Genomic DNA, 23,975 nt, shown 5'->3' on the forward strand with positions numbered 1-23,975 from the left:
CCCTTCCCGGCAGCCCGCCAGACTCGGAGAGAGACCGTAGCTACCAAAAATAATCCTTCCAGTGTTTAAATATTTAGAGAAGTGAGACAGACCTTGATGCCTTTACCATCTACAGGGACCAGCCCTGACCGCCAGCCCTGGGGCCCCTGGGAGAGGCCACGTTGCCTACCGGCCCCCTCTGCTGGGTCCAGCGTCTCCTACTCTCCCCCCACACGCCTGTGACACGTACGGGTCTCCTTCCAGTGCCCACAAGACAGCTACTCTCCCCACCCCGCTTCCAGAACATTCCCACGTCCAGCTTCTTACTCCCATGTGTCCCAGGCACCTCTTTCCTATAGCGCTTTCTGGCTCCAAAGCCCCTCAGGACAGGGCCCCCTTCTCGAAAGGGTTTGCACCCCATCTCGAAGACCATCAAAGTGTAGGAGAAGGGGTGTGCCCATCCGACCCTGGGGCGGTCTCCACGCTCCCTTCTCCGGGGACCAGGGATGACACGGGGTGGGGTGGCTCCTGGCCGTGGTTTTCGGGACCTCGCGTGCCCCTTGGGGCCACCCCTCACGACGGCCTCGTGGACACATCAGTCGTGGTGCCTGTCGCGTGGAGGAGAAGGTGGGGGCTTGCCAGGGCGCGTGGCCGGGCACAGCTGGGATGTGACCTGGGGAGGGTTCCAGCATTGCCACGCTTAGGGACCGTCTGTGTCACTGCCTGCAGCTGAGGAAGGCCCGGGACTCGCTCAAGGGCCACCTGCTGGCACCGAGGTCCAAGCCTCAGCTTTCAGAGGGCAGGGGGTTTGGACCAGTGTGGCCGGGGGCTCCGGCTTCCCTGGATCATCTCAGGGTCCTCGAAGCAAAGCGGCATGTTCTGGAGATCGCAGAGGGGCTACTGGGAGCCCTTTGTCCCCTGCCGATCACAGGTGTCTGAGAAACATTGGCTGAATGGAACACCAAGCCTAAGTAAAAACGTCCTCTCTGTTTGCTCTGCTGGGAATGAGCGCTAAGTCAAACAGCGGACACAAGAACATTTCAATCAAGAGACAAAGGTCATTCGCCACCGCCTCTCCCTTTTGGGGAGGATCTCGTCAGGTATCGGGTTGCAGCGAAACAGCCAGGCGTGGGTCCCCCCGGACAGAGCGCCACTCCCCGCCCCACCCGGGAGGCGCTGCCGCGTCACCGCCTCTGTGACCTCACGCTCACATCTCCCGGAGGCTCACGCGGGGCCTCGGGCCCTGCCGAGCTCCTGCCGGGGCTGCTGATGCAACAGCAGGGGCCCCAGGGACTCTGGCTTCCCGCTCCCGAAGGCGGCTCCAAGCCTTTGGAGCAGCCCAGCTCCCCAGGGAGCAGCCCGCGGCCCCCCCCCCCCCCCCCCCCCCCCCCCCCCCCCCCCCCCCCCCCCCCCCCGTGCAACAAATCATCCAGGGTTGCGTCAAGGACCCCCAGAGGGGCTGTCGCAGCGTGTGAGCTGAGCGGGAGAGGACGACCATTTCATTTCCCCGTCCTTTGAAGAGCCTCCTGCAGCGGGAGCTCGGCGTCCCCAGGGAGTCCTGCCTCTCCTGGAGGCTGGACTTCCTTCTTTTCGGTTCTGGAGGGATTGGTGCTTTTCTCTCCTCCCTGTGCCGACAGCTCTCATAGAAAGAGGTCAGCTTTCTGACGAGCCGGCGGTCCTTGGGCGGGCAGCCAGCAGCATGACTTCAAGGCGACCCAGCAGGTGCAGTGGCTCCCTTGGGTGACACTTTTGGTGGCCGGGGACCTCTGGAATCCTGCTCAGAGCCAGGGAGGGGGCAGGCCCGCAGACCGTTCTCCTCTGGGAGAGGGAGGCTCCGGGGAGAGGGCTGGCCAGAGAAACCCAAACCAAGAAAAAAGCGCAACACCAACCAGAGCTGGCCAACGCGGCGGTCCCAGGCCACACGCGTCATCAAGCGCGTGCGACGCAGCGGGTTACCACTGAGATGCGTTCTCCGCGTAGCGGACACACGGGATTCCCAAGACTTGGTACGGAGACGGGACGTCAACATTTCTCGCCAAAAACTTGCTACCGATCACAAGCTGAAACGGCAATATTTGGGGATTGTTGAAATGAATTTGACACGTCTCTTTTTCACTTTTTAAAGGGTGGCTGTGAGACCCACTCAAAACATGCCCGGCTGACTGTTGGCAAAGATTCAAAAGCAACCCCACGGCGGGACGGTCTTCTCGGTGGTGCTGACGTAATATATGGGGGGGGGGGGCCGTGGTGGGGGCGCAAAGCTACTCAGGGGACACGGCTCACAGAGCTCTGCAGGCAGGTGCACACAGAGGGTGCCGGTAAAACCTGCGAGACCTCGGGTTGCACCCACCTTGGTTTCCTGGCTTGGAAGGCGGGACGTGCCGCTGGGTAGAGGGTACGTGGGGCCTCCCCGCACATTTTGTTTTGCAAACTCTACCGTTATTTTATGTAAGCTTGTTTATTTGCTTTTGAGAGAGAGAGAGAGAATCCCAAGGAGGCTCTGCACTGTCAGCACAGACCCCAACCCTGGGTTCGATCCCACAAACGGTGAGATCATGACCTAAACCGAGATCAAGAGTCGGACGCTTAACCGACTGAGCCACCCAGTGGCCCCTACTTTTAAAATAAAGTTTTTAAGGGGCCTGAGCGGCTCTGGTCACGGCTCAGGTCACGATCTCATGGTTCGTGGGTTCGAGCCCCGTGTTGGGCTCTGTGCTGGACACCTGCTAGGAGCCCGGAACCTGCTTTGGATTCCGTGTCTCCCTCTCTGACCCTCCCCCGTTTGTTCTCTGTCTCTCAAAAAAATAAATGAACATTTAAAAAATAATACAAAGTAAAAAAAAATAAATAAAAGTTTTAAAAAACTTCTGAGGCTATTAGAGTCTCAAAAAAATGAGACTATTAGAAAATTTTAAATCGTGTATGTGGTTCATATTACATTTCTACCGGACAGGGCTGGTTTGGACCAGAATTAGCACATGATGGCCCGCTGTCTTTGTACAGCCCAACGGCTGAGAACTTTAAAAAAAAAAAAAAAAAAAAGAACAGATTTAATTTCTTAGGGCAGTTTTAGCTTTACAGAAAAACTGAGTAGAAGGGTCCTAGATATCCCCCCCTAACACCCACACGCACGATTTCCTTATATTAGCATCTGGCATTGCGTGGTCAACTTGTTATGATTGATGAACCCGGATCAACCCGTTACCATAATAATCGCCGTCCACAGTTCGCATGGGCCCATCTCGGTCTCGTCCTCTGTGGGTTTGGCAAAGGGACGATGTGGGTTTGGCAAAGGGACGATGACACGTATCTGCCATTACAGAATCATACGGAGTGGTCTCCCTGCCCTGAACGTCCTCCGTGCCCTGTCCACCCCTCCCCTGGCCCTCTTGCTGTCTGCAAAGCTCTGCCTTTCCCACAAGGTCACACGGTTGGGGCCGCACAGCACGTAGCCTTTTCTGACCGGCTTCTTTCACTCGGTGATAGGCATTCCAGGTTCCGTCACGTCTTTTCGTGACTTGGTAGCTTGTTTCTTTTTAGCGCCGAACAAAATCCCCTCGTCTGGATGGACCAAATGGTTTATTTCTGCATTCACCCACAGAAGGACCCCTCGTTTGCTCCCAACTTTCGGCAGTGACGACGCAGGCTGCCATCAGCACCCGTGTGTACGTTTTTATGTGAAGGATCGTTTTGAGCATTTTTAAATGTTGGAAAAACCTCAAGAGGGGACGTGGCCTGCAGGCACCTTGATCTCAGACATCCGGCCCCCAGGCTGTCTGGGGAGGGAGACTCCAATTCCGTTGTTCTAGGCTGCCGGGTTCGGGTTCCTTCCTTGCAGCAGACCCAAGCCCCCAACACAAAGCATTTCCAGTTGGGCGGGCAGCGGTCACGACGTTACCACCGGCAACACGCTCTGGGCGGAGTCATGGCCCCATTTCACAGATGAGGAAACCAAGGCACAGGGAGCTTAAACGCCTTGCCAAGGTCACCCCCCCCCCCCGCGATCGGGGTGGGGCTCAGGTTCACATGTGGGTCTGACCACGGAGCTCGCCAGACTCCGAGCCCTATGCGACCCACGGGGCCCCTCCCCTCCCCAGACAGCGGCCCAGAGTTGGACATCAAAGGACCGGGCACTGTGGAGGCCCAGCGTGGATTCTCGGGCAGCCCCTCCGAGCTGCTGGAGCAGTGGGCCCCCCAGGCTGAGGGCCAGACGGCGAAGGGCACATCCTTGGCCTTGGACACAGAGCTCGGCCCTGCCGCTGCCCTTCCCGAAGCAGCTTCCTTCAGACCTGGGTGTCGCCCCCCTCCCCCAGGGACGGGGGGAGGGGGGTGCTGGCACCTTGACGGGGGAGGGGGGACACGTGGACGGGAGGCAGAGACGCGGGCACGGAGCCCGCCGAGTGCTACAGAAACAGAAGACGAGATTAGTCCTAACGAAGCACAGAACAGATTGCAGGGTGTCGGGAGATGGGATGTTTTAAAGAAATAAATCTCAGCTCCCAGTTACAGAAGCACAAACAAACCCAAACAACAGATCTTTGGAAGCTGCCAGCTTTCCCGGCTGCCAGGCTGCTGCTGAGGGCCCAGGAGGGGCGGGGGGTGGTGTTCCGGAGCGTCCCGGGGGGCACGGGGCACCGGGCAGGCCCACGACTCGGCTGGGAGGTGGCTTCCGGAAATGTCGAGGGAGGGGACGCACCCCTTCGAGCTCCCGGCCGGCGCACCTCCCGCCAACTCCCGGCCGCTCCGCCTGGCACCCCACAGCTGGCCCGCGGTCGGCACCCCCTCTCCCGGGTGGTGGCGGCCCCCCAGGCCCTCCCCACCCCCACCTCGTCCTGCTGGGGCTGGAGCGGCCTCCCGCGACGTCCCTCGGCAACAGAGCCACGCTGTCCCCTCGCCTGGAGGCTCCTCAGTCCCCCTGACCCCCCCCCCCCCCCCCCCCGGTCCGCTCAGGGTCACGTCCTTCCAGCCCCCTCCCCTGCACGGGCCCTGCAGAACAGGAAAGGCTATGTGTGAAACCCACCAGAGGCGAGAGAACTGCGGTCTCACACCACCTGCCGCCCTTGGCTGGCTTAGGGTGACCCTGGACGGCACCCCCAGGGCCCCCATGGCAGCACCCTGGCAGTGACACCCCCAGGTGCTCAGTCCTGGGCCCCTGAGCCCACCAGTTCTGCATCCATCTCAGAGACTGGGGTTCTCGCCTCATTTCTGTCCCCTGAGCGCGGGGCCAGTTACACCAACGACGACGATAGCGATAAATAATTCAGCCTTTACGGCTGATACCCTGGTGTCATGCAGCCTTTTCCTCCTAAAGGCAAAAAGCACTTAAGATACCATTTATTTCCGCCTCATGCCCTGCGGGGACGGCTGGCTGGAGCCGGTGACGTCCCTCCTTGCCGCTTCTGCCTGTGGCTTCAGGGTCACCCGAACTCTCTGGCCACCCCCGGGAAATCAGCCATGAGGGAGGGGGCACCTGACCACTTGGGCTTTTACCCCTTTTTTTCTTTTCAGCGGAGAACCTGGAGAACCCTCCGTGCCGCCCTCATTCTCCCCAAGAGGACGGTCTCCTGCGGACGCGCACGGCCTGGCACGGAAGCTGCTTGCCGCATGGGGCTATCAAAATTCAAATCCATCGAGGACAAACAATTAAAAATCTCTTGGGCTCAGTCCCAAGAGGCACATTTCCAGGGCTCGATAGCCACACGTGGCCAATAACCGCCGCCTGGACGGCATCCGCCGCTGCAGAACGTTCTGATGGACGGCGCTGGTAAGACAGACCGGTGGGACTCGAGAGAAAGCAAACGCGCGAGGCAGCGGATTTCAGGTGCAGCTTGAACAAGGAGCACAGGCAGCGGCAGGGCCTCAGGGAAGAAGATCTTCCCTGCCCGCAGGCTGGCTGGGGTTTCGGCGCAAAGGAGAGAACATTCCAGCTCTGGCGGGCCTGCTCCGGGCCGCTGGTGCTGTGCATGGGGAGGAGGAAGAGGAAAGGCTGGAGGCACGTGGGCATCCAAGTACCCGACCATGAGTGTAGGCGGGCCCAGCTCTCACCAGCCCATGCTCCCCCGGGGCCTGTGCCCGGCTCACCTAGACCCCTGTCTGAGCTGGCTGGACCACTGCGCCAAGGAAGCCTCCATGAGAGTCCCCGCGTGGTGAGGGTCTCTGTAACCCCAAACACCACCCTTCACTTGGGACAGCCACGCGAGGAACACGCACCAAGAACGACAAGCGAATCCACCGAGGGCGGACGCAGCAGCGGTTCCCCGGGGACGGGGGCACAGCTCTGGGGACCGGGTGGCAGGTCATTAGCATCAGTTTTGCTGGCAGGACCGCAGTTACTGAGAACCCTAGAGGGCCTTTTGGTTAACAAGCCTACAGGCCAGGCCAGGGTGAGCCAGTCTGAGCCGGGCAGGAGTTTAACTGGCTCTCCGTTTCTAAAACCTGTTTCGCTTTGTTTTGTTTTGATCACAAAATGAACAGAATCACAGAACAACATTTTTGAAAACTGAGGAAAGTAAAACGTTACTCACGATCACCAGGATCTTAACACATTGGCACATCCTCCTCTCACCCCGGTGGCCACGCACGCTGTTTAAATTTGTATCAGTCAATATCACATAAAATTGAAAAAAACACAGTACCTCAAGTCATACCAGCCATATTTCTTTTTTGTTTTTTAACTTTTTTTTGTTTATTTATTTTGGGGAGAGAGGGACAGAGAGGGAGCGGGGGAGGGGCAGAGAGAGAGGGAGACACAGAGTCGGAAGCAGACTCCAGGCTCCGAGCCGTCGGCACAGAGCCTGACGCGGGGCTTGAACCCACAAACCGCGAGATCATGAGTTGAGCCGAAGTCAGACGCTTAACCCACCGAGCCACCCAGGCGCCCCGCGCCAGCCACAATGCAAGAGCTCCTGAGCCGCGTGAAGCCAGTGGCTGCTACACCGGATGGCACGGGTCTGGACGACGTCTGGCGTGGCAGGAAGTTCTAGGGGGCGTCCCTGCTCCGGATGGCCTCCCCCACGCATCAGGGCCTTTCCGTAGTCTTTAGTCAAAACGTTCACGAAATGTGGCACCTGCCTGGGTTTTGATACACTGTGAATCTGCACGCTGCGGCCCAGCCTTTCTACACGCACATTCTCCCATCTGGTGGCACCGGGGTTCTAAACATTTGGGAGCCACAGACCCTTCCAGAAGCCGGGTGGAGCCCCCTCCTCAGAAAAATGTACTCCCGTGAGCACACGTACAAAAAGTGGCCTAAGATTTCAGGGCGCTCCCTGACCCCAGATAAACCTCCTTTGTCTAGTAGGGTGAACCAGACTTGACTTATCTTTCTCGGCTGTTGGAGATTTAAGTTCTTTCCCCCTTTTCTCCATTATAAAAAGTACTGTGATGAACATCTCCGTGCAAATGTGTTTTATTTCTGTAATTCAGATCATTTCTTAGAACGCGCCCCAGAAAGGGCGCCGGGGTGGCTCAGTCCGCTAAGCAGCTGACTTCGGCTCAGGTCGTGATCTCATAGCTTGTGAGTTCGAGCCCCGCGTCGGGCTCTCTGCTGTCAGCGCGGAGCCCGCTGTGGTTCCTGTCTCCCTCTCTCTCTGCCCCTCCCCAGCTCGTGCTTTTCTGTCTCAAAAATAAATAAAAACATCAAAAAAAAAAAAAAAAAAAAAAAAGAAGAAGGCGTCCTAGAAGACATTTGATTTAAGAGACAGGAGCTACTCTCCTGGTTCTCCCCCAGCCAGAGTCACAGCCTCCACATGTAGTTCTCCGGTTCTGCCACTAGAGGGACCCCGCGAGCCAGCCTGCCTGCACCCCTCCTGGGGACCCAGTTCCCAGTTAAGTTAGCAGCCTTGGTTCCAGGAGGGGCTATGGGCGCACTGCAGTCCTCGAAGCCAAGCCCCGCTGCGGGGTGTCTGCTCCAACCAGTTCGGGCACTCTCGACCTCAGCTCAGACGCCCCCCTGTCCAAGGCACAAGGACCACGCCCCTGTTCCCGCCGTCCCCTTCAGAGCTGTGGTTCTCAACCAGGCTGCACACTGGAGCTCCCTGGGCGATTCAAACACCGCCCACGCCTGGGCCCCACTCCCAGCAGTGCCGGCTTAGTTGGTCCGGGCAGCCCCTGGGCATCAGGCCTTTTCAAGGCAGCCCAACGCTGCCCTCCCTTGCGGCCGGGTGGGTTCTACAACGTCCAATAGAGCCGACCGTTTAGTCCAGGATTTCCAGCCCCATCCAGGACTTCGGGGTGGGGGAGGGGGAGGGGGAGGGAGCCGAGGAACACCATCTTTGTTTCCAGGGGTCCCCCATGTGGTGGGGGAGACGAGGATCGCACACGTGGCTCAGAGAGTAATGAAGCCAACGTGTACTGCAGGGGCCAGCCCAGTGCCCAAATCTGGCTCCCGTCCGCCTATGAAAAATGCAGATTCCAGGGCCTGCCCCCAGCGTCTTCCACAATGCACATCCGCTTTTTTAAGCTCCCAACGACCTGTCACGCACGGCTGGGTCGAGAACACCTATCAGGTCCCGCCTGGGACACAGGCTGTTTCCCCGTCAGCCCCGGGAGAAGCACACGCTCCAGGCCAGGAGGCAGGGAGGGATGCTGTCCGTGTGGGTCCTGTCGCAGCACAAAGCCTCAGCCTAACCGGACTGATTCGGGCCAGAGGAGCAAGCGTTACGGATTTCCAGGGCTCCCTGGTGGAGGAGGCACCCCCTGACCACACCACGGCCCCTGCACACACCCAGAGATCGGCCTGCCGTCTCCGAAGCAGCTCTAAGCACAGAAGACCCTAAGCTGACCTGGGTGGGGCTGGGGGCCGGAAAGCAAAAATACGGCCCCCAAAGCATTATTACAAGAAGACCTCCTCACACGGTAGCCAACCCCCCTGCACCCCACACCCGCCCCCCCTGCTTTCCCTTGAGGGTGGGGCTCTCTTATCCGACTATAGTCAGAATCGCCTGGAATATTAATCAGCCACGAACAGGAACGAGGTCCTGACACCTGCAATGACACGGACACGATGCTCGGACACAAAAGGCCACAGACCATATGGTTCCACTGATAGGAAACGTCCGGAACAGACAAACCCACAGAGACGGAAGGTAGACGGGTGGTGGCTGGGGGAGAGGCAATGGCCAGTGACCGCGCAGCAAGGCGGAGGGAGGGGGAGGAGGAAACCAGGAGCGAATTCACCGGGTAGCCCCAGAATGGATGGTCCTACCCCCACGTTAGGAACAAGGAGACAGAAGCTCCGAGAAGACACGGAGGTTTCCCGGGCTCAAGCCAACCAGGTTTCCCAAATTCCCAGATCCAGGCTCCTTACGTGATCAGGGGCCCTACAAGGCCTGATCGGGACTCCAGGCCCTGATTTGGGTTCTGCCACTAAGACCTCAGCCACGAGGCCACAGGCCAGGCCCGGCACCCCTGGCTCAGAGTAAAGGTGGGAGCTCCGAACCTGTCCCCCCCGCCTGCACCCTGCAGGCGCTGGACACCTGTCTCCCCTCTCTCTCTACCTGGGCCTTGGGGGTGCTGGACACCTGTCCCTCCTCCTTGGCCCTGGGGGTGCTGGGCACCCACAGGTATCGCTGCACTGGCAGACGGCACCACCAGGGGGGGCTCTGACCAAGCCCCGCGGTGGGAAGCCAGGCTCGAGTTTCATTCCCAGCCTGGTTCCCTGGGGGGAAATACACACAGCTCAGTGAACCTCACCGGGTGCAGCTGACTGCTCCGCCTGAAACGCTCTCTGCTCTGCAGCACTTGAGACAAAGGTTATCGGTCCCCCTGGGCTCTAACGGAACACACCTTATGGAGGGGACAACATCAGGAAAGATTCCGTCTCAAATCCCTTCCCTCAAATTCCTTCTCCTCCGCGCCCCGGCTTACGTCCGTCCCGCGTGACCTTACGCGCTCCGGGTCTGCTGCAGACCAGCCGGATTCAAATCCCAGCTCGGCCAGCGTGCTGGCTTTGTGACGTCCGGCGAGTTAGTTCCCCCCTCTGAGCCTCGCTCTCCCTCCCTGCAGACGGGGGTGATGTTAGGACCTACCGCACGGGGCTCGGGGTGGTCGTGGGTCATCCGGGGCACACGTGCCCGGTGCCCAGACGATGCTGGACCACCCACACCCAGCACGTGCGGGGCTCACAGCTTGAGCTCAATAATTGTGTGCCGGCTGAATGACAGCAGTCGCCACCGGTTCCCTAGGAATCTAAACGGGAGCAGGGACCAGAGCGTAGGAAGGGCTGCGGAAGTCAGGGAAGTCTCCGAGCATGCTTTCTGACGGCCAACAGTCTACTGTCCCCCGAGGTTCCCCGGGCCTGGCCCCGTGGCATCCAGTCTGGGTTACGGAGCAGGGACGGCTTATCCCACGTGAGGCCGCCGAGGGGAAGGGAGCGGGGGAGCAGGTGGAACCCTCCCCCGCACCGTGCCACCTTCACCACCCCCTTGGGCACCATCAAATGACGGGACACGGGTGCCGAGGCCCTGGCGCGGGGAGAGCGGGACCCTGGCGGGGCGAGACGCACGCGGTCCTCACGCTCAGGGAGCAGAGCTGTGACACACGCGACTGCTCCCCAGGAGGCCCGGGTGGGGCCTTGGGGGTCGGACGGACGCAGGACTCACCCGCTCTCGCTGTCCAGGAACACGGAGCTGCCGCTGTCCACGAGGGCGGCGCTGATGGGCGAGAGGCAGAAGGGCGAAGAGAAGGCGTCGGAATCCGAGTCGAAGGAGCTGTCCCTGCTCACGCCCTCGGCGGACAGCTCCAGGGAGCCCTCCTCCTCGCCGGCCTCGGGCCGCGGCTCCCGCCCCTCCTCGGTCCCATCCTGCGAGCTGACGGCCGACAGGATCCCGGAGTCGCTGTGGGCTGGTGGCAGGGCCGTCCCCAAGCCCTGGGCCAGCCTCTCCCCGTCCTCGGAAGGGGGCGAAGGGCTGACGTGCACGGCGTCCTGGACGCTCTGAGCCACCGCCGCGGTGTCCTCGTCTCTGGGGATCAGGGCGGGCCTGGCCTCCGTCGGGGAGGGCTGGCGGGGGGCCCCCAGGCTCTGGGCGCGCCGGCCCCGCGGGCGGGGTGCCTTGCGCACGGGGGAGCTCTCGGGGGTGATGTAACGCAGTGCCTCCTCGTCCTGCCTCTGGATCCGAGAGTTGGGGACCCACGTGAGGATGAGGGTGCTCCCCAGCAGCTCGTCCTTCTCCACGCACAAGCACAGGTATCCTGGGAGGGTCAGGAGGACAGGCGGGTTAGGGGCGGCGGTGCTCCTGGCGCCTCTGTCTGGTCTCACGCGGCACAGCTGGGGAGCACGGTCGGCCTTGAGGTCAATGAACGCTGTGGGCATTTTCTAAGCGCCACTCAGCAGAGGCGGGGCACCGGGCTCCCAAGCAGGGCCTGCGGTCGCTTTTCCAGGCACGGGGAGCCCTCCTCCAGCTCAGAGCCCCGTCCTGTCCACGGTCTGGCGGCCCCAGAACTCTCCCCAGGTCTGGGAGAGCCCAGGGGCCCAGGAGCCCGGCCTCACCACCGCTGGGAGGGACAGAGGCTGTCGACTTTATTCCTGTTTCACACAAAATAAATCCAAAGAGGGGTGTCTGGGCGTTTTCCGGTCACTCGTGGTCTCAGCATTTCTTCTTTCGTGCAGCTTTTTGGAAGAAGGGGCCGTCCTCGATGTTAAGCACCAGACGGCTGACAAGGACAAAGTAAAGCAGTGCCCCTCCGAGGCGGCAGCGAGTGGGGGGCTCTCTGGGCTCCTGAGCGCTCAGTCTGGGGGGAAGGCGGCATTTCCTGCCATCTCAGGACGTCCTGATCCCTGTGCCTATCGTGCTAGGCGCCCAGGCCTCCTGCTCTCTGCAGAAGTTGGGGCCTCGTGCCCCTCGGGGCTCTGAGAACCGGTACAAGAGTCTCAGGGCCCCGTCCCATTTCCAGGAGACTCAGAGGCTATGAGCCAGTTGTGATAACGGTAAGGTGCAGGCGAGGCCCAGGGTTTCCACACCCTCAGATCCTGCAGCTTGGGGGTTGCGAAGGGAGCCCCAGGCCCCTGCCCCTGCCCCCCAGCCCCCCATCATGACAGGATCACCACGAAGCTCTCCAAAGGCTTCGTGTGCTGTTCCTTGTGACTTAGACCAGAAGAGTTACCACCGCTCTCAGACCCAGCCCTAGAACCTCAGCCTCCTGCCCTCGAATGCTCGGGGTTGGCCCTGCGGTCAGGCATCCACGGCCTCGCGCCCCCTGCTGGAGCACACTCCGGGGATACAGGACCTTGGAACTCCCCGGGAATCCCCGTGCTCCCAGGGCCTGATCCCGAGCTGGGTGCGGGGCCTGCAGACGGGCTGGGGTGTCCACACGTGCATGCCGAGGTCCCTTACAGGGCAGGAGAGAGCTGGGCCGGACGCCGGCTGTCCTGCTTGGGACCTATAGGGGCCGATGGTTCCAAATCTGCGCGTGGCCACCTGGATGACCTTAAAGGCAGACTTACCAAGGCAGGTGGAGGGAACACTTCCACAAACAGTTCATTAACGTAACTAACCTTCTTGTATTTTAAGTAGCTGATCGATTCAGTATTTTGTGGACACGTAATTTGCATACAGTAACGTGCTCAGACCTGACTGTGATTTATAACTTTTAGATGTTTTGACATCTGGTACAGGGCCTCTGTCTGCACCGGGGAAGGCAAGTCCCCAGGCCGCAGCCAGGCAGCAGGTGCCCGAGGGACCCCGAGCATCCTTCAGCAGCCAGGGGAGGCCGCAGGAAGAACGAGGGGAGCCCAGAGCCTGCGCCGGCCCCGCCCCTGCCCTGTGCTAGTATTGGGAGTGGCCTAGGCTCTCCGAGCACCAGCCTCCTTATCCAAAAAAGAGACCTCTTCTTGGAGGGGGGCCCCGGGGCACTCTCCTGAGGTGAACATACGTTTATCTGTTTCAAGTCACGTGCACAGGACTTGGGTGTCACTAACTCCTCATGTTGTTCCTTCCATGGGGGCAGCAGGGCTGAGGGAACCACCGGCCAGCCCAGGAGCTTGTGCCGGGCGGCCACGACCAGACCCAATACCTTCAGCTCTGCCCCCTGCCCGGAGGACACCCACGGGCAGCTGCACGTCCTGGAAACAGTGGACGCTGTCTGCCTGCTGTGACCCGCGGCCCCTCAGTGCACAGGGCGGCCGGCCATCACTGCAGGGCCCGGGATACAACGTGAGCCCTGGAAAGGTAGGCCGTTTCTTTCTCTGTGACTTGGCCAAAGGAGAGCAGGAGAGGTGTCCCATCCCAGGAGCTACTGAGAGCCCCTGAGAGTGCTGGCATGTCCCCAGGCACAGCCCCAGGATCACGCAGGGTTCCTGCAGGCCCCAGGGGAGAGCTTTCTTCCCTAGTTTCGAAACAGTGCGGCCGGAGGACAGATCACAGAATTGGTGATTTCCGCGTCTCCAGACTCCCAGGCCCGCCCAGCCTCCAGCCAGTTCTCAGCCCAGCCTTCCGGCAGCCGGAGGGACGAAGCCTTGGCGCCTAGTGTGACGGCCATGCTCCTGCCACCTGCACCCTGGAGGGGGCCGGCGGGCACTGGCGGGCCCTCCCAGAAGAGGACCGCCCTCTCCCCTCCCTGCCGGCGGACGGGGCTCCCTGCTCCCAGCAGCCCTGCAGTGACTTAATGTCTTCTGAGGCTGATTCCCCTTAAACCGTCCCACCCCCCACCCCATGTGTACAAAAGGTCGCTGGCCCGTTGGAAGATGGGGAAATCAGGGCATATGGAGAAGTGACACAAAAGCTTTCCAAAGCTGGGGCTTGGTCAGTTTAGAAGGAAAAGCAGGCAGGGGCGCCTGGGGGGCTCAGTCGGTTAAGCGTCTGACGTCGGCTCAGATCAGGATCTCACGGTTCGTGAGTTCAAGCCCCGTGTCAGGCTCTGTGCCAACAGCTCAGAGCCTGGAGCCTGCTTTGGATTCTGTGTCTCCCTCTCTGTCTGCCCTTCACCAGCTTGTGCTCTCTCTCTCTCTCTCTCTTTCTCTCAAAAATAAACATTAAAAAAAAAAAACCTAAAAAAAAAAACAAAACAAAAGCCAGCCCTCCTCCCCAGGCCCTCCCCTCCCCCAGGCCTGTGGCCCAGGTCCTCCCGTTTCCTGGGGCTCACCTGGGTGGTGCTCCCCCAGCCCCTGCAGCCCCTCTGGTGGGTGCACACAGACATTGTTCTTGGAGTAGATGATCTCCCCATCCAGGACGGAGGGGGGCCCACCGCCGCCGCCCGGGGTGAGGGTCAGGAGGTCCGAGGCTTTGGAGGAGGCCCGGCGAAGGAGACGGCCCAGAGACATGGCGGGGGGAGTGTTTCCATCCTCTGTACGCTTGGGCCCAGGCGGGGCTCGTCCAGACGTGGCTGGGGGACAAAGACACAGAAGAGTGCATCAGGCCAAGGTCACGGGCCACACACCAGCAGGCTCGAAATGAATGGTGGTTCACTAGCTACCGGAACAGGTCCCGCTAGCTCAAGGCCATGGGGAGGGCGCACTTGGTTCTAGACTGTGGCACTCTGGACGTTTGGGGCCGGGTCTTTCTTAGTGGTGGAGGCTACGCTGGCCTCCATCCACCGGGTGCCCCCAGCAGCCCCCTTCCCACTACGACAACCAAAAACGTCCCCCGGGGCCTAACCGCCCCGTCTAGAGGGGCTCTGCTCCCCCCTCCCCTCAGCGATCTCATAAAACTGTTCGACTTCTCTTTGCTCAGTCTTTACCCCTGTGTCTGTGCCAACGAGCCCTCCCCTCCTGAACTTCTCACCCCTCCGTGGTGCTTCCCAGGGAAGGTCCTTCCTCCACCCTGTCCTTCCCGGCCTCCTTCACCCCCATGCACGCCGTCACCCCCCAGGCCCAGCCGGATGTCCCAGCACAGCGAAGGGTCATCCCGGCTGGGAAGGGTGTCACAAGCCGTGTTTGCGGGACCTGAGTTTCCCTACAACTCGTTCTTTAAAAAACCAGATGAGAGACGAAAGGATTCGGTGCAGCACCTAACACGGAACTCCTAGAGGTTCACTGGCGGAAGGAGCTCTACACCCACTCGGTGAAGAGCGGACAACAAGAAATTCTACGAAAGCCCAACACCCCGCAGACGGGCCGGAAGCAGTTTCTATCTGTGCAGAAAGCCCAGCCATCAGGGGCCAGGGCACCAGCCCGTGTGAACCGACCGGGCGCTTCCCATCGGTCCTTAAAAAAGCGACCGTCGCGGATTATCAATGCGCGAGTGATTCAAAGGGAACAGGTCCTTAAAACCCGAACTGCGAACGCGGACCACCAGACTGAGCCGTGGAACAAGCCACGGGCGTGAGCGCGCCCGCATAAACGAGACACGCGTGCAGAGCCATGCTGCCCCCTGGTCGGAGATGGTGGGTGTCCGGGACTGAGGCCACACTGGGCAGCGTGCAGGCCGGCTCCCCGGGGGGCGGGGGGGCTGCCACAGAGCCTCCACGGGGGCATCTGCAGAGGGACTTCACCTTCCTCTCTTCGAAAGGAAAAAACCAGCAGGAAGCCACTATGGTAAAATCATCCACTGGGAAGGGACAAACAAAACGTGGTCCATCCACACAGTGGCATCATCCAGTGTTAAGAAGGAAGGAAATCCTGGGCCGCCTGGGGGGCTCAGGCGGTCGAGCATCCGACTCTTGGATCCGGCTCAGGTCATGATCGCTCGGTCCATGAGTTCAAGCCCCGCGTCCGGCTCCATGCTGATAGTCCTGAACCTGCTTGGGATTCTCCCTCTCCCTCTCTCTCTCTCTCTCTCAGATTAAACTTAAAAAAAAAAGGAAGGAAATTCTGACACCTACGATCCCATGGATGGACGTTAAGGACACTGGGCTGAGTGAGGCAGGTCAGCCCCAAAGGACAGTGTGGGATTGCACTTAAACCAAGTGCCCAGAGTCTCCAGATTCGCAGAGAGAGAGTTGCAGGGGGGGGGGGGGGGGGGGGGGGGGGGAAGGAGACGGGTAGTCAGTGCTACTGGGGAGAGTCCAGTCTGGCACGATGCAAATGTCCTGGAGACAGACGGTGGGGACAGCAGCGTGAATGTGCCTAACACCACCTGACCGTGCGCTTAGAAAAGGTTAGAGGGTAAATTTTCACGTCACAGACGCTGCACCACAAGAAACCAATTTTTTTTTAATTATTAACGGGGTATGTTCCATCGTTCTCTGAACTTCCTGCATTTTGTGCACTTCTCCCCAAATCCAGAGCTGGTTTAGGGTGCCCCCTAGGTGAAGCTCCCTCTGCTTCCAGGTTTGCGTGGGCTCTTGGGGCAGAGGGTGGTCTCAGGGGCCGCCCTTTGCTGTCCGAGCCAGGTGGCTCAATGCGGGGTCCTCAGTCCCTCTGACTCTCTGAGGGCCCCGCCTGTGCCCCCAATTCTGCTCTCAGGTCTCCCCCAGAAGGGCACTAACTCTCCCAAGCACAGGATTCTTCCAGCAGCTTCCTGCCAGACCCGCAGCCACCCCTCCCTTGCACAGATCTTTGCCCAGAAAGATCCGTCAGTCCGTTCTCCCGAGTCCCTGAGGTTCCCAACATCAACATCGCCACGAAAATCACAGTCCTGGGACCCTCACCTCCTCAGCCACCAGCCAAGGACCCCCCCCCGCTCTTGCCAGGACCCGGCCCCCGAATCCCCCGGCTCTCCCGGACTCAGCCCGTCTCGGGCTCCCCCGTGCCAACACTCTCCATGACCCCTCGCCCCCGGGGGCGGCAGGCGGCTCTGAGGAAGGCCAGACAGTAATCGCTGTGGCTCTGGGGGCAGCCGGTCCTGCAGTGTGAAAGGGGCCGCAGACAGAAACCGGCCAGTGTGTCTGTGACCCAACGAAAGCTGATTCATAGACACTCACACCTGAAGCTCAACAAATCTCCACACGTCACAAAAAATTCTTTCAATTTTTTTCCAACCATTTAAAAATGTAAAACCCGGGGTGCCTGGGTGGCTCAGTGGGTTGGGCATCCGACTTCGGCTCAGGTCACGATCTCGCGGTTCACGAGTTCGAGCCCCGCGTCGGGCTCTGTGCTGACAGCTCGGAGCCTGGAGCTGCTTCGGATTCTGTGTCTCCCTCTCCCTCTGCCCCTTCCCTGCTCACGCTGTCTCTCGCTCTCAAAAATAAAGAAGCATAAAAAAAAAAAAGTAAAAAGAAACGAGGAAGATTAGTTTGGGCAAGATACCTTCATTTAACTTGTTATTTCCCAAATAGTAGGAGTTCGGCATATGTAATCAATACGGAGAAAAATGATGGAGCTGTTTTGCATTCTTTAAGCCTCCACAGTCCGGTGTGTGTTTTGCATTAAGCGCGTCTCCTTAGGACCAGCCACGCTGCGGGGGCTCGCGGCCTCCGGGTGGGCGAGGCTGGAGCCCCACCTCCCCCGGGGCCTCAGATGGTTACTCCTCGGTTAATCCCTCTAACCGCCAGACCGGACTGCAAACAACTCTCAGCTGATTCTGAAAACCAAACCAGCTCTAAGTGAAGATGTTTGCCACCGTGGAGGATAATCAAAAGAATATGCTGGAAGATCTGGAAGATTCCCGGACACAAGTGCTCACGACACGGCGCTTTCCCGCACGGCAGATGCCAAGTGGGTGTGTGTCCCTCACTGGCAGCTCTGGGGGACACGCCTCCTGGCAGCGCGGTTTTGCAGAGGAGAAAACAGGTCCCATCCAATCACTCAGGGAGCAGGGAACCTAAGACCTTTGTCCCCTGTGCTCAGAGTACGGCTTCCACCCCAGCCACCCCAGCTCCGGCCCAGAATGTCCGGCAGAAGCCCGCGTGTCCGGGGTGTGTCTGTGAAACACTGGCCACAGATATTTACTCTTCACAGAGCCCTATTTTCTAAATGCATATGTGCCTGTGGGAGCCTGTTTCATCAAAATTAAACCTGGTTCCCAGCCCCTGCTCTCTAGCCAACTATAAGAGAATCCTTGACCTATTTTTTAATGTTTTTTTTTTTTAATTGGGAAACACGCTCAGAGAAGTATAAAGATACAAGTTCCTTAAATCACACGACCCAAAAACATTTGTGTGTTTTCTCCTATCTTCTGTGCGTATCTTAAAAACAAAAACAGAGGGGCGCCTGGGTGGCGCAGTCGGTTAAGCGTCCGACTTCAGCCAGGTCACGATCTCGCGGTCTGTGAGTTCGAGCCCCGCGTCAGGCTCTGGGCTGATGGCTCGGAGCCTGGAGCCTGTTTCCGATTCTGTGTCTCCCTCTCTCTCTGCCCCTCCCCCGTTCATGCTCTGTCTCTCTCTGTCCCAAAAAAAATAAAAAATAAAAAAAAATAAAAAAAAAATAAAAAAACAAAAACAGAGACACCTGGGTGGCTCCTTCGGTCAGGTCAGGATCCCAGGGTCATGGGATCGAGCCGCAAATCTGGCTCTGGGCTGACAGTGCAGAGGCTGCTTGGAATTCTGTCTCTGTCCCTCCAACCTGGCTCTCTCTGCCCCTCCTCTGTTCACTCTTGTGCTCTCTCTCTCTCTCTCTCTCTCTCAAAAATAAATAGAGGCACCTGCATGGCTCAGTCAGTTAAGCGTCCGACCTCAGCTCAGGTCACGATCTCGCGGTCCGTGAGTTCGAGCCCCGCGTCGGGCTCTGTGCCGACGGCTCAGAGCCTGGAGCCTGCTTCCGATTCTGTGTCTCCCTCTCTCTCTGCCCCTCCCCTGCTCGTGCTCTCTCTCTCTCTCTCAAAAATAAATAAATACACACTTTAAATAAATACATAAAATTCAGTAAGGACAGTGAAAAGTGGAGAGGGGGGTGTGGACACTCTCTGCTCTTTTTTGTGTGTGTGTGAACCTAAAACCCTGTAAACAGTCAAATTTATTAATCATAATGAAAAAAAAAGGGCGGAGGCCACAGGGCCTGCGCCCAAAGCCGCCAGGTGGAGGGTGAACTCTGGTGGATGGAGGCAAGGAACAGGCAGGGGGCTAGAGGCGGGACCGGTGACAGCAGGTGGCGAAGGGGCTCGGGTGCCCATGCTGAGGGCCGCTGTCAGCAGTGACGTCGGGGCCTGGCAAGGGCTGTGCCACAGCCTGATGGGCATCCTCCTAGTGTGGGAGGAGCAAAGATAACGGCCCCTCCTGGTAGACCAGAAAGCTGTGCTCCAGAAAGGCTTCCCGGGGAACAGAATTCTGAGCAGGGAGAACACCCAGGTCACCTTCCGTGGGTCCGGGTCTTTCTCCGGGCCAGACTACTCGTTCTGGCTATACAGAGTTGGGGGCAGGGGCACAATCTGGAAATGACACAAGCAGAGACCCTAAGCCACGCAAAATCAGGTAACACTCGAAAGGGAGCGGAGAGGAACCTCCGCCTGAGTCTTCTGTGGCAAGGACTCCGAGGTGATGGAAATCACAGAAACAGCCGACACGCTCCAAGCACTGTGGACCAGCATCACAGAGCCTGTCCCCAAATCCCGGGCGACGAAGGTGGCTGGAGAAGCCGTTCAGGGAAGGTCCTGGACTGATACGTCACTCCCCGAGAGTGCGTTCACTTAACAATTTTACTTTAAAGTGGTTATGCTCGTATCCGTCTTATCGATCTTAGATGACAAGTTCCTGGGCCCAAGGCCTCTCTGCAAAACCCCTTTTGTGACTGATGTGCCTTCCAGAATGCCACCTTCAATAAAGTCCCAAATGCTTTGCTTTTGTTGATGGAAAAGATAGCAATGCCAACCTGGCAGCTGGCACAAGGAGCACAGACAGGGAGGGAGTAAGGCCAAAAGCCAGAATGAGCATCAGCTTGGGCAGGCGCGCACACACACACACACACACACACACACACACACACAAGTAATGCTTTAAAAAGGTATAAAGTAAAAAACGCCACTGCTGGGTTTCAGCTATCTGACTGAGGCGGGATTACAAGCAGAGCTCTGTGCTGCCCTGAGCCCGACTAGGTCGGGCCAGATTTGTGCAAAATAGGCTATTGTGTAATTCGAAAGGAGAGAACAACTTGGCCTCCCCTCAAACCACACACATGCTCGCAACACGGAGCTCTGTCCGCAGAAGGTCCCTGCTGGGCACCCCCACGCCGCGGCGCGTGGCCTGCAGGGTAAGGGAAACGGCCAGCAGGAGAGCGGTTTTGAGGTGGCTGGAGAGTGGGGAGTGGGCGGGGCAGGAGTTTATCTCACAGTCTGTTCGGAACTGGCCCTGCCACCGGGTTGCGGCCAGTGGGCAGTGGCAGGCCTCCAGCAACCACATGCGTTCCAGAACCACCCCCCACCTCGAGGAGCACCTGTCCTGACCCCCGGAGCACCTGTTCCGCCCCCGCCCTGGAGCACCTGCCCCGACCGCCCGGGAGCACCTGTCCCGACCTCCTGGGAGCACCTATCCCACCCCCCCCAGGAGCACCTACCCTGTCCCCTGGGAGCACTTGTCCTGACCCCTGGGAGCACCTAACCCACACCCCAGGAGCACCTGCCCTGTCCCCTGGGAGCACCTGCCCTGTCCCCCCAGGAGCACCTGTCCCGACCTCCTGGGAGCACCTACCCCGACCCCCGGAAGCATCTATCCCATCCCCCAGGAGCACCTGCCCTGTCCCCCTGGGAGCACTTGTCCCGACCCCTTGGGAGCACATACCCCGACCCCCGGGAGCACCTATCCCACCCCCCAGGAGCACCTGCCCTGTCCCCTGGGAGCACCTCCCCTGACCCCTGGGAGTACCTAACCCACACCCCAGGAGCACCTACCCCGACCCCCGGGAGCACCTGCCCTGTCCCCCCAGGAGCACCTGTCCCGACCTCCTGGGAGCACCTACCCCGACCCCCGGGAGCACCTAACCCACACCCCAGGAGCACCTATCCCACCCCCCAGGAGCACCTGCCCTGTCCCCCTGGGAGCACTTGTCCCAACCCCTTGGGAGCACATACCCCGACCCCCGGGAGCACCTATCCCACCCCCCAGGAGCACCTGCCCTGTCCCCTGGGAGCACCTCCCTGACCCCTGGGAGCACCTAACCCACACCCCAGGAGCACCTATCCCACCCCCCAGGAGCACCTATCCCAACCCCCAGGAGCACCTACCCTGTCCCCTGGGAGCACCTCCCCTGACCCCTGGGAGCACCTCCCCTGACCCCTGGGAGCACCTAACCCACACCCCAGGAGCACCTACCCCGACCCCCGGGAGCACCTATCCCAACCCCCAGGAGCACCTGCCCTGTCCCCCCGGGAGCACCTGTCCCGACCTCCTGGGGGCACCTGCCCTGCCCGCCTGGCCCTGGGCGGCTGAGGCTTCTGTAGCTCAGTGCTGGTGTGTGGCTCCCCTCTAGTGTTTACAGGGCGAAGTGGAGACATCCATTACCCAAAACTCGTCCCCCATGAGTCGGTGACTGATACCTGAGGCAAAATGCTCCCGGACAGAAACAGAGGCAAAGTCACCAAAAAGCCAGAAACGAGCAAAATGCAGGTTAAGAAATGACGCCCTTTAGAGAAGACACCATCACCCCTCCTGCTTCCCTCAGAAAGCACTTCCATCCCAGGCGCTTGGTTCCCCATGGCCTTTGAAACAAATCACCACACACGTAGCGGCTTAAAGAAACACGGATACGTTAGCTCCCAGTTCTGGAGGCCAGGTGCGACCCTGGGCTCTCTGGCTCAACCAAGCTGCGGACAGGGCTGCGCTCCTTCTGGAGCCGACAGAGGCTCCGTTTCCCGGCCTTTTCCAGCCCCTGGAATCCACCCGCGCCCCTTGGATGGTGGCCCTTCCTCTGCCTCCAAAGCCGGCCGTGGCCATTCAAGTCTTTCAGAGCATGGCTCTGAAACTGACTCTGCCCCCTTCTTCCACTTTCAACGACCCTGGTCCCACTGGATAATCCGGGACAATCTCCCCATCGCAAGGGCAGCTGATGAGCAAAGTTAACTGCACACAACCCAACACAGTCAGAGGTTCCCAGGATTCGGACGTGGACATCTTGGGGGACCATTCTGCTGCTGACCGTACCACCACAAGGACACGGTGAAGAGCTGGCTCCCAGCTCACCCACTGACTGTCAAATCCCCACGCGGAACGACCAGCTGTTAGGCGATATGAGGAGGACCCAGGCCGAGCAGCAGGACGGGGGAAGGCCTGGGCCCCCGTGTCCCCATGGGAGAAAGTCGCACACTCCCAGACCAGCGCCTGCCCTTGGCAGCTTCCTCTGCCCAGAGCCCTGCTTTCCTGTCCTGGCATAAAAGGCTCCATCAGTCGCCAAACAGAAAAACAAAAAGGAGCAAAGGTGCAAAGGTCTCTTCCGGAACCTTCCTAGGAAGACCAAAGAAAGGGGGCAGCCTGGAGGCACTAGAACAGGCCCCAGCGGGACTCCTCCCGCTCACTGCTCTGTGTTGCCTGTCGCTCGCCACCCCGGGTCAGCTGCTGGGATACAGCTGTCAGCAGGACAAATGCTCGGGGAGCTGGCAGTTCCCGCAGACCTGAGGCTCACAGTCCGGACCCATCGTGACAGCCGCTCATCGCGGCAGGGGGAGGCAGGTGGGGGGGGGGGGGCGGTCCCTAGAAACGTATGGGGGACATGTCATGGGATGAAGCCCACAGGTGATTCATTACTCCCTTGGCCTTGTCACTGTCAGACTGCTCAGGAGCCAAACGCCCTGAGCCCCGGTCACCTGCCATGTGGCCAGCAGAAACAGGTTCCTCCGCTTTGCCCTCAAAGCCGGATCAACACGGAGCCGGAGCCGGGGAAAAGGCGATGCTATTTAAACACGAGCCAGACACACGACAACAAGGATCAACAAGGATCGTTCCCTCCCCACCCCCCACCCCCCACAGCATCTGCTGCTCACACACCTCAAATGAGGCCCCACCTGCCTCTCGCTTCCCAGAACCGGCTGCCTGCACCACCGTCTTTCGGGCAAGCCCCAGCTTTGCGGTTCAAAGGGCGACGACGTCAGTCCTGCAGGTAGATGGGCTCCGGAACCGGGTCCTTGGGGCACACGGTTTTGGGGGAAGATGGGTCGTCTTCCAGTCTCGTTGTCCAGACAAGACTCCTGCAGGCCGATGGGGCGCCCGGGTAGCTCAGTCGGTTGGGCGTCCGACTTCGCCTCAGGTCATGATCTCACAGTTGGTGGGTTCAAGCCCCATGTCAGGCCCTGTGCTGACAGCCCAAAGCCTGGAGCCTGCTTTGGATTCTGTATCTCTCTCTCTCTTTGCTCCTCCCCCCCTCTCACTCTCTTAAAAATCAACAAACACACAAACAAACAAAAAGACTCCTGCGGGCTGACATAGCCCCTCCTCTCTGTCGACTTCCCTTCGAGTTATGGGATTATTGTAGAGACAAATGTATTCGCCGCATATAGGCCACATTCAGGATTCCCACGGAAAAGACTGTGACCCCAAGATAGGGTGGCTGTGGGCAAGACCTCTGCGTACCAGACGATCAACTTGTATCTCAAGGGAAAGAACCCAGTTTAGGGCATAAGCCCCAGTGCTGGAGGCTCGGACCCACGGCCATACGGGAAAGGACTGGACAAGACGGTCACAGAAACGAAGTGAGGGGGGAGGTGGTGGTCAGCTTAGCTGTGACTTTCCTCCTTTGGCTCTCCAGCTGTCATTTCGATTATCACCGACTCCCTGGAAAACCCCATGGCTTCTGCCTCTCGAGAGAGAGACCATCTGCTTGACAACAAATACCAAAACACAATTTTCCCCCCAAAAGGCTGAGGAAGTAGGGCCTGGGGGGGTGGAACTGACCTTAAGGATGAACCAGGATTGAGGAACAAGGAAGGCCTGAACCCAAAATGCAAGGAAAGGTGCAAATCCAGCCCGGAAGGCGACACCCGGCCCAACAGTGGGTTAGTGCACCTGACCTCTACATTCCTGTAAACCGGAATGCACAGAGGTTCTCTGTCCGTGGCAAAGGAAAAGCTAATACCCCACAAGACAAAAAGCAAATCGGGGGGGGGGGGGCGCTGTATTGACAACATCCTTGAAAAGGAGCCGTTGATCTTGCTTGGGGAAAGCATTCTAGTTACAGAAACCGAAAAGCGAAAGAGTGGAAACTGACACCTGTTAGGGATGCCCTTTGCCCCAATTTCAGAAAGCCAGCACGTGTCATGACCAGT

At 59.4% G+C, this 23,975-nt stretch overlaps 1 protein-coding gene across 2 annotated transcripts in view; it reads right to left on the bottom strand.

The window, feature by feature from the left end:
• The window catches only part of TBC1D16 (TBC1 domain family member 16), a 73,865-nt gene that overhangs the window by 46,508 nt on the left and 3,382 nt on the right, over window positions 1-23,975 (bottom strand). For both annotated transcript variants that reach the window (XM_042915848.1, XM_042915847.1), the window contains exons 2-3: window positions 14,059-14,298; window positions 10,581-11,169 (exon numbers count right to left, since the gene is read on the bottom strand). In XM_042915848.1, coding sequence (XP_042771782.1) covers window positions 10,581-11,169; window positions 14,059-14,236 — 767 coding nt within the window. In that variant the 5' untranslated portion in view covers window positions 14,237-14,298. The remainder of the gene's footprint in view (window positions 1-10,580; window positions 11,170-14,058; window positions 14,299-23,975) is intronic.

This window comes from Panthera leo, chromosome E1 (genome assembly GCF_018350215.1).
Source record: "Panthera leo isolate Ple1 chromosome E1, P.leo_Ple1_pat1.1, whole genome shotgun sequence".
Taxonomy (NCBI): Eukaryota; Metazoa; Chordata; class Mammalia; order Carnivora; family Felidae; genus Panthera; species Panthera leo.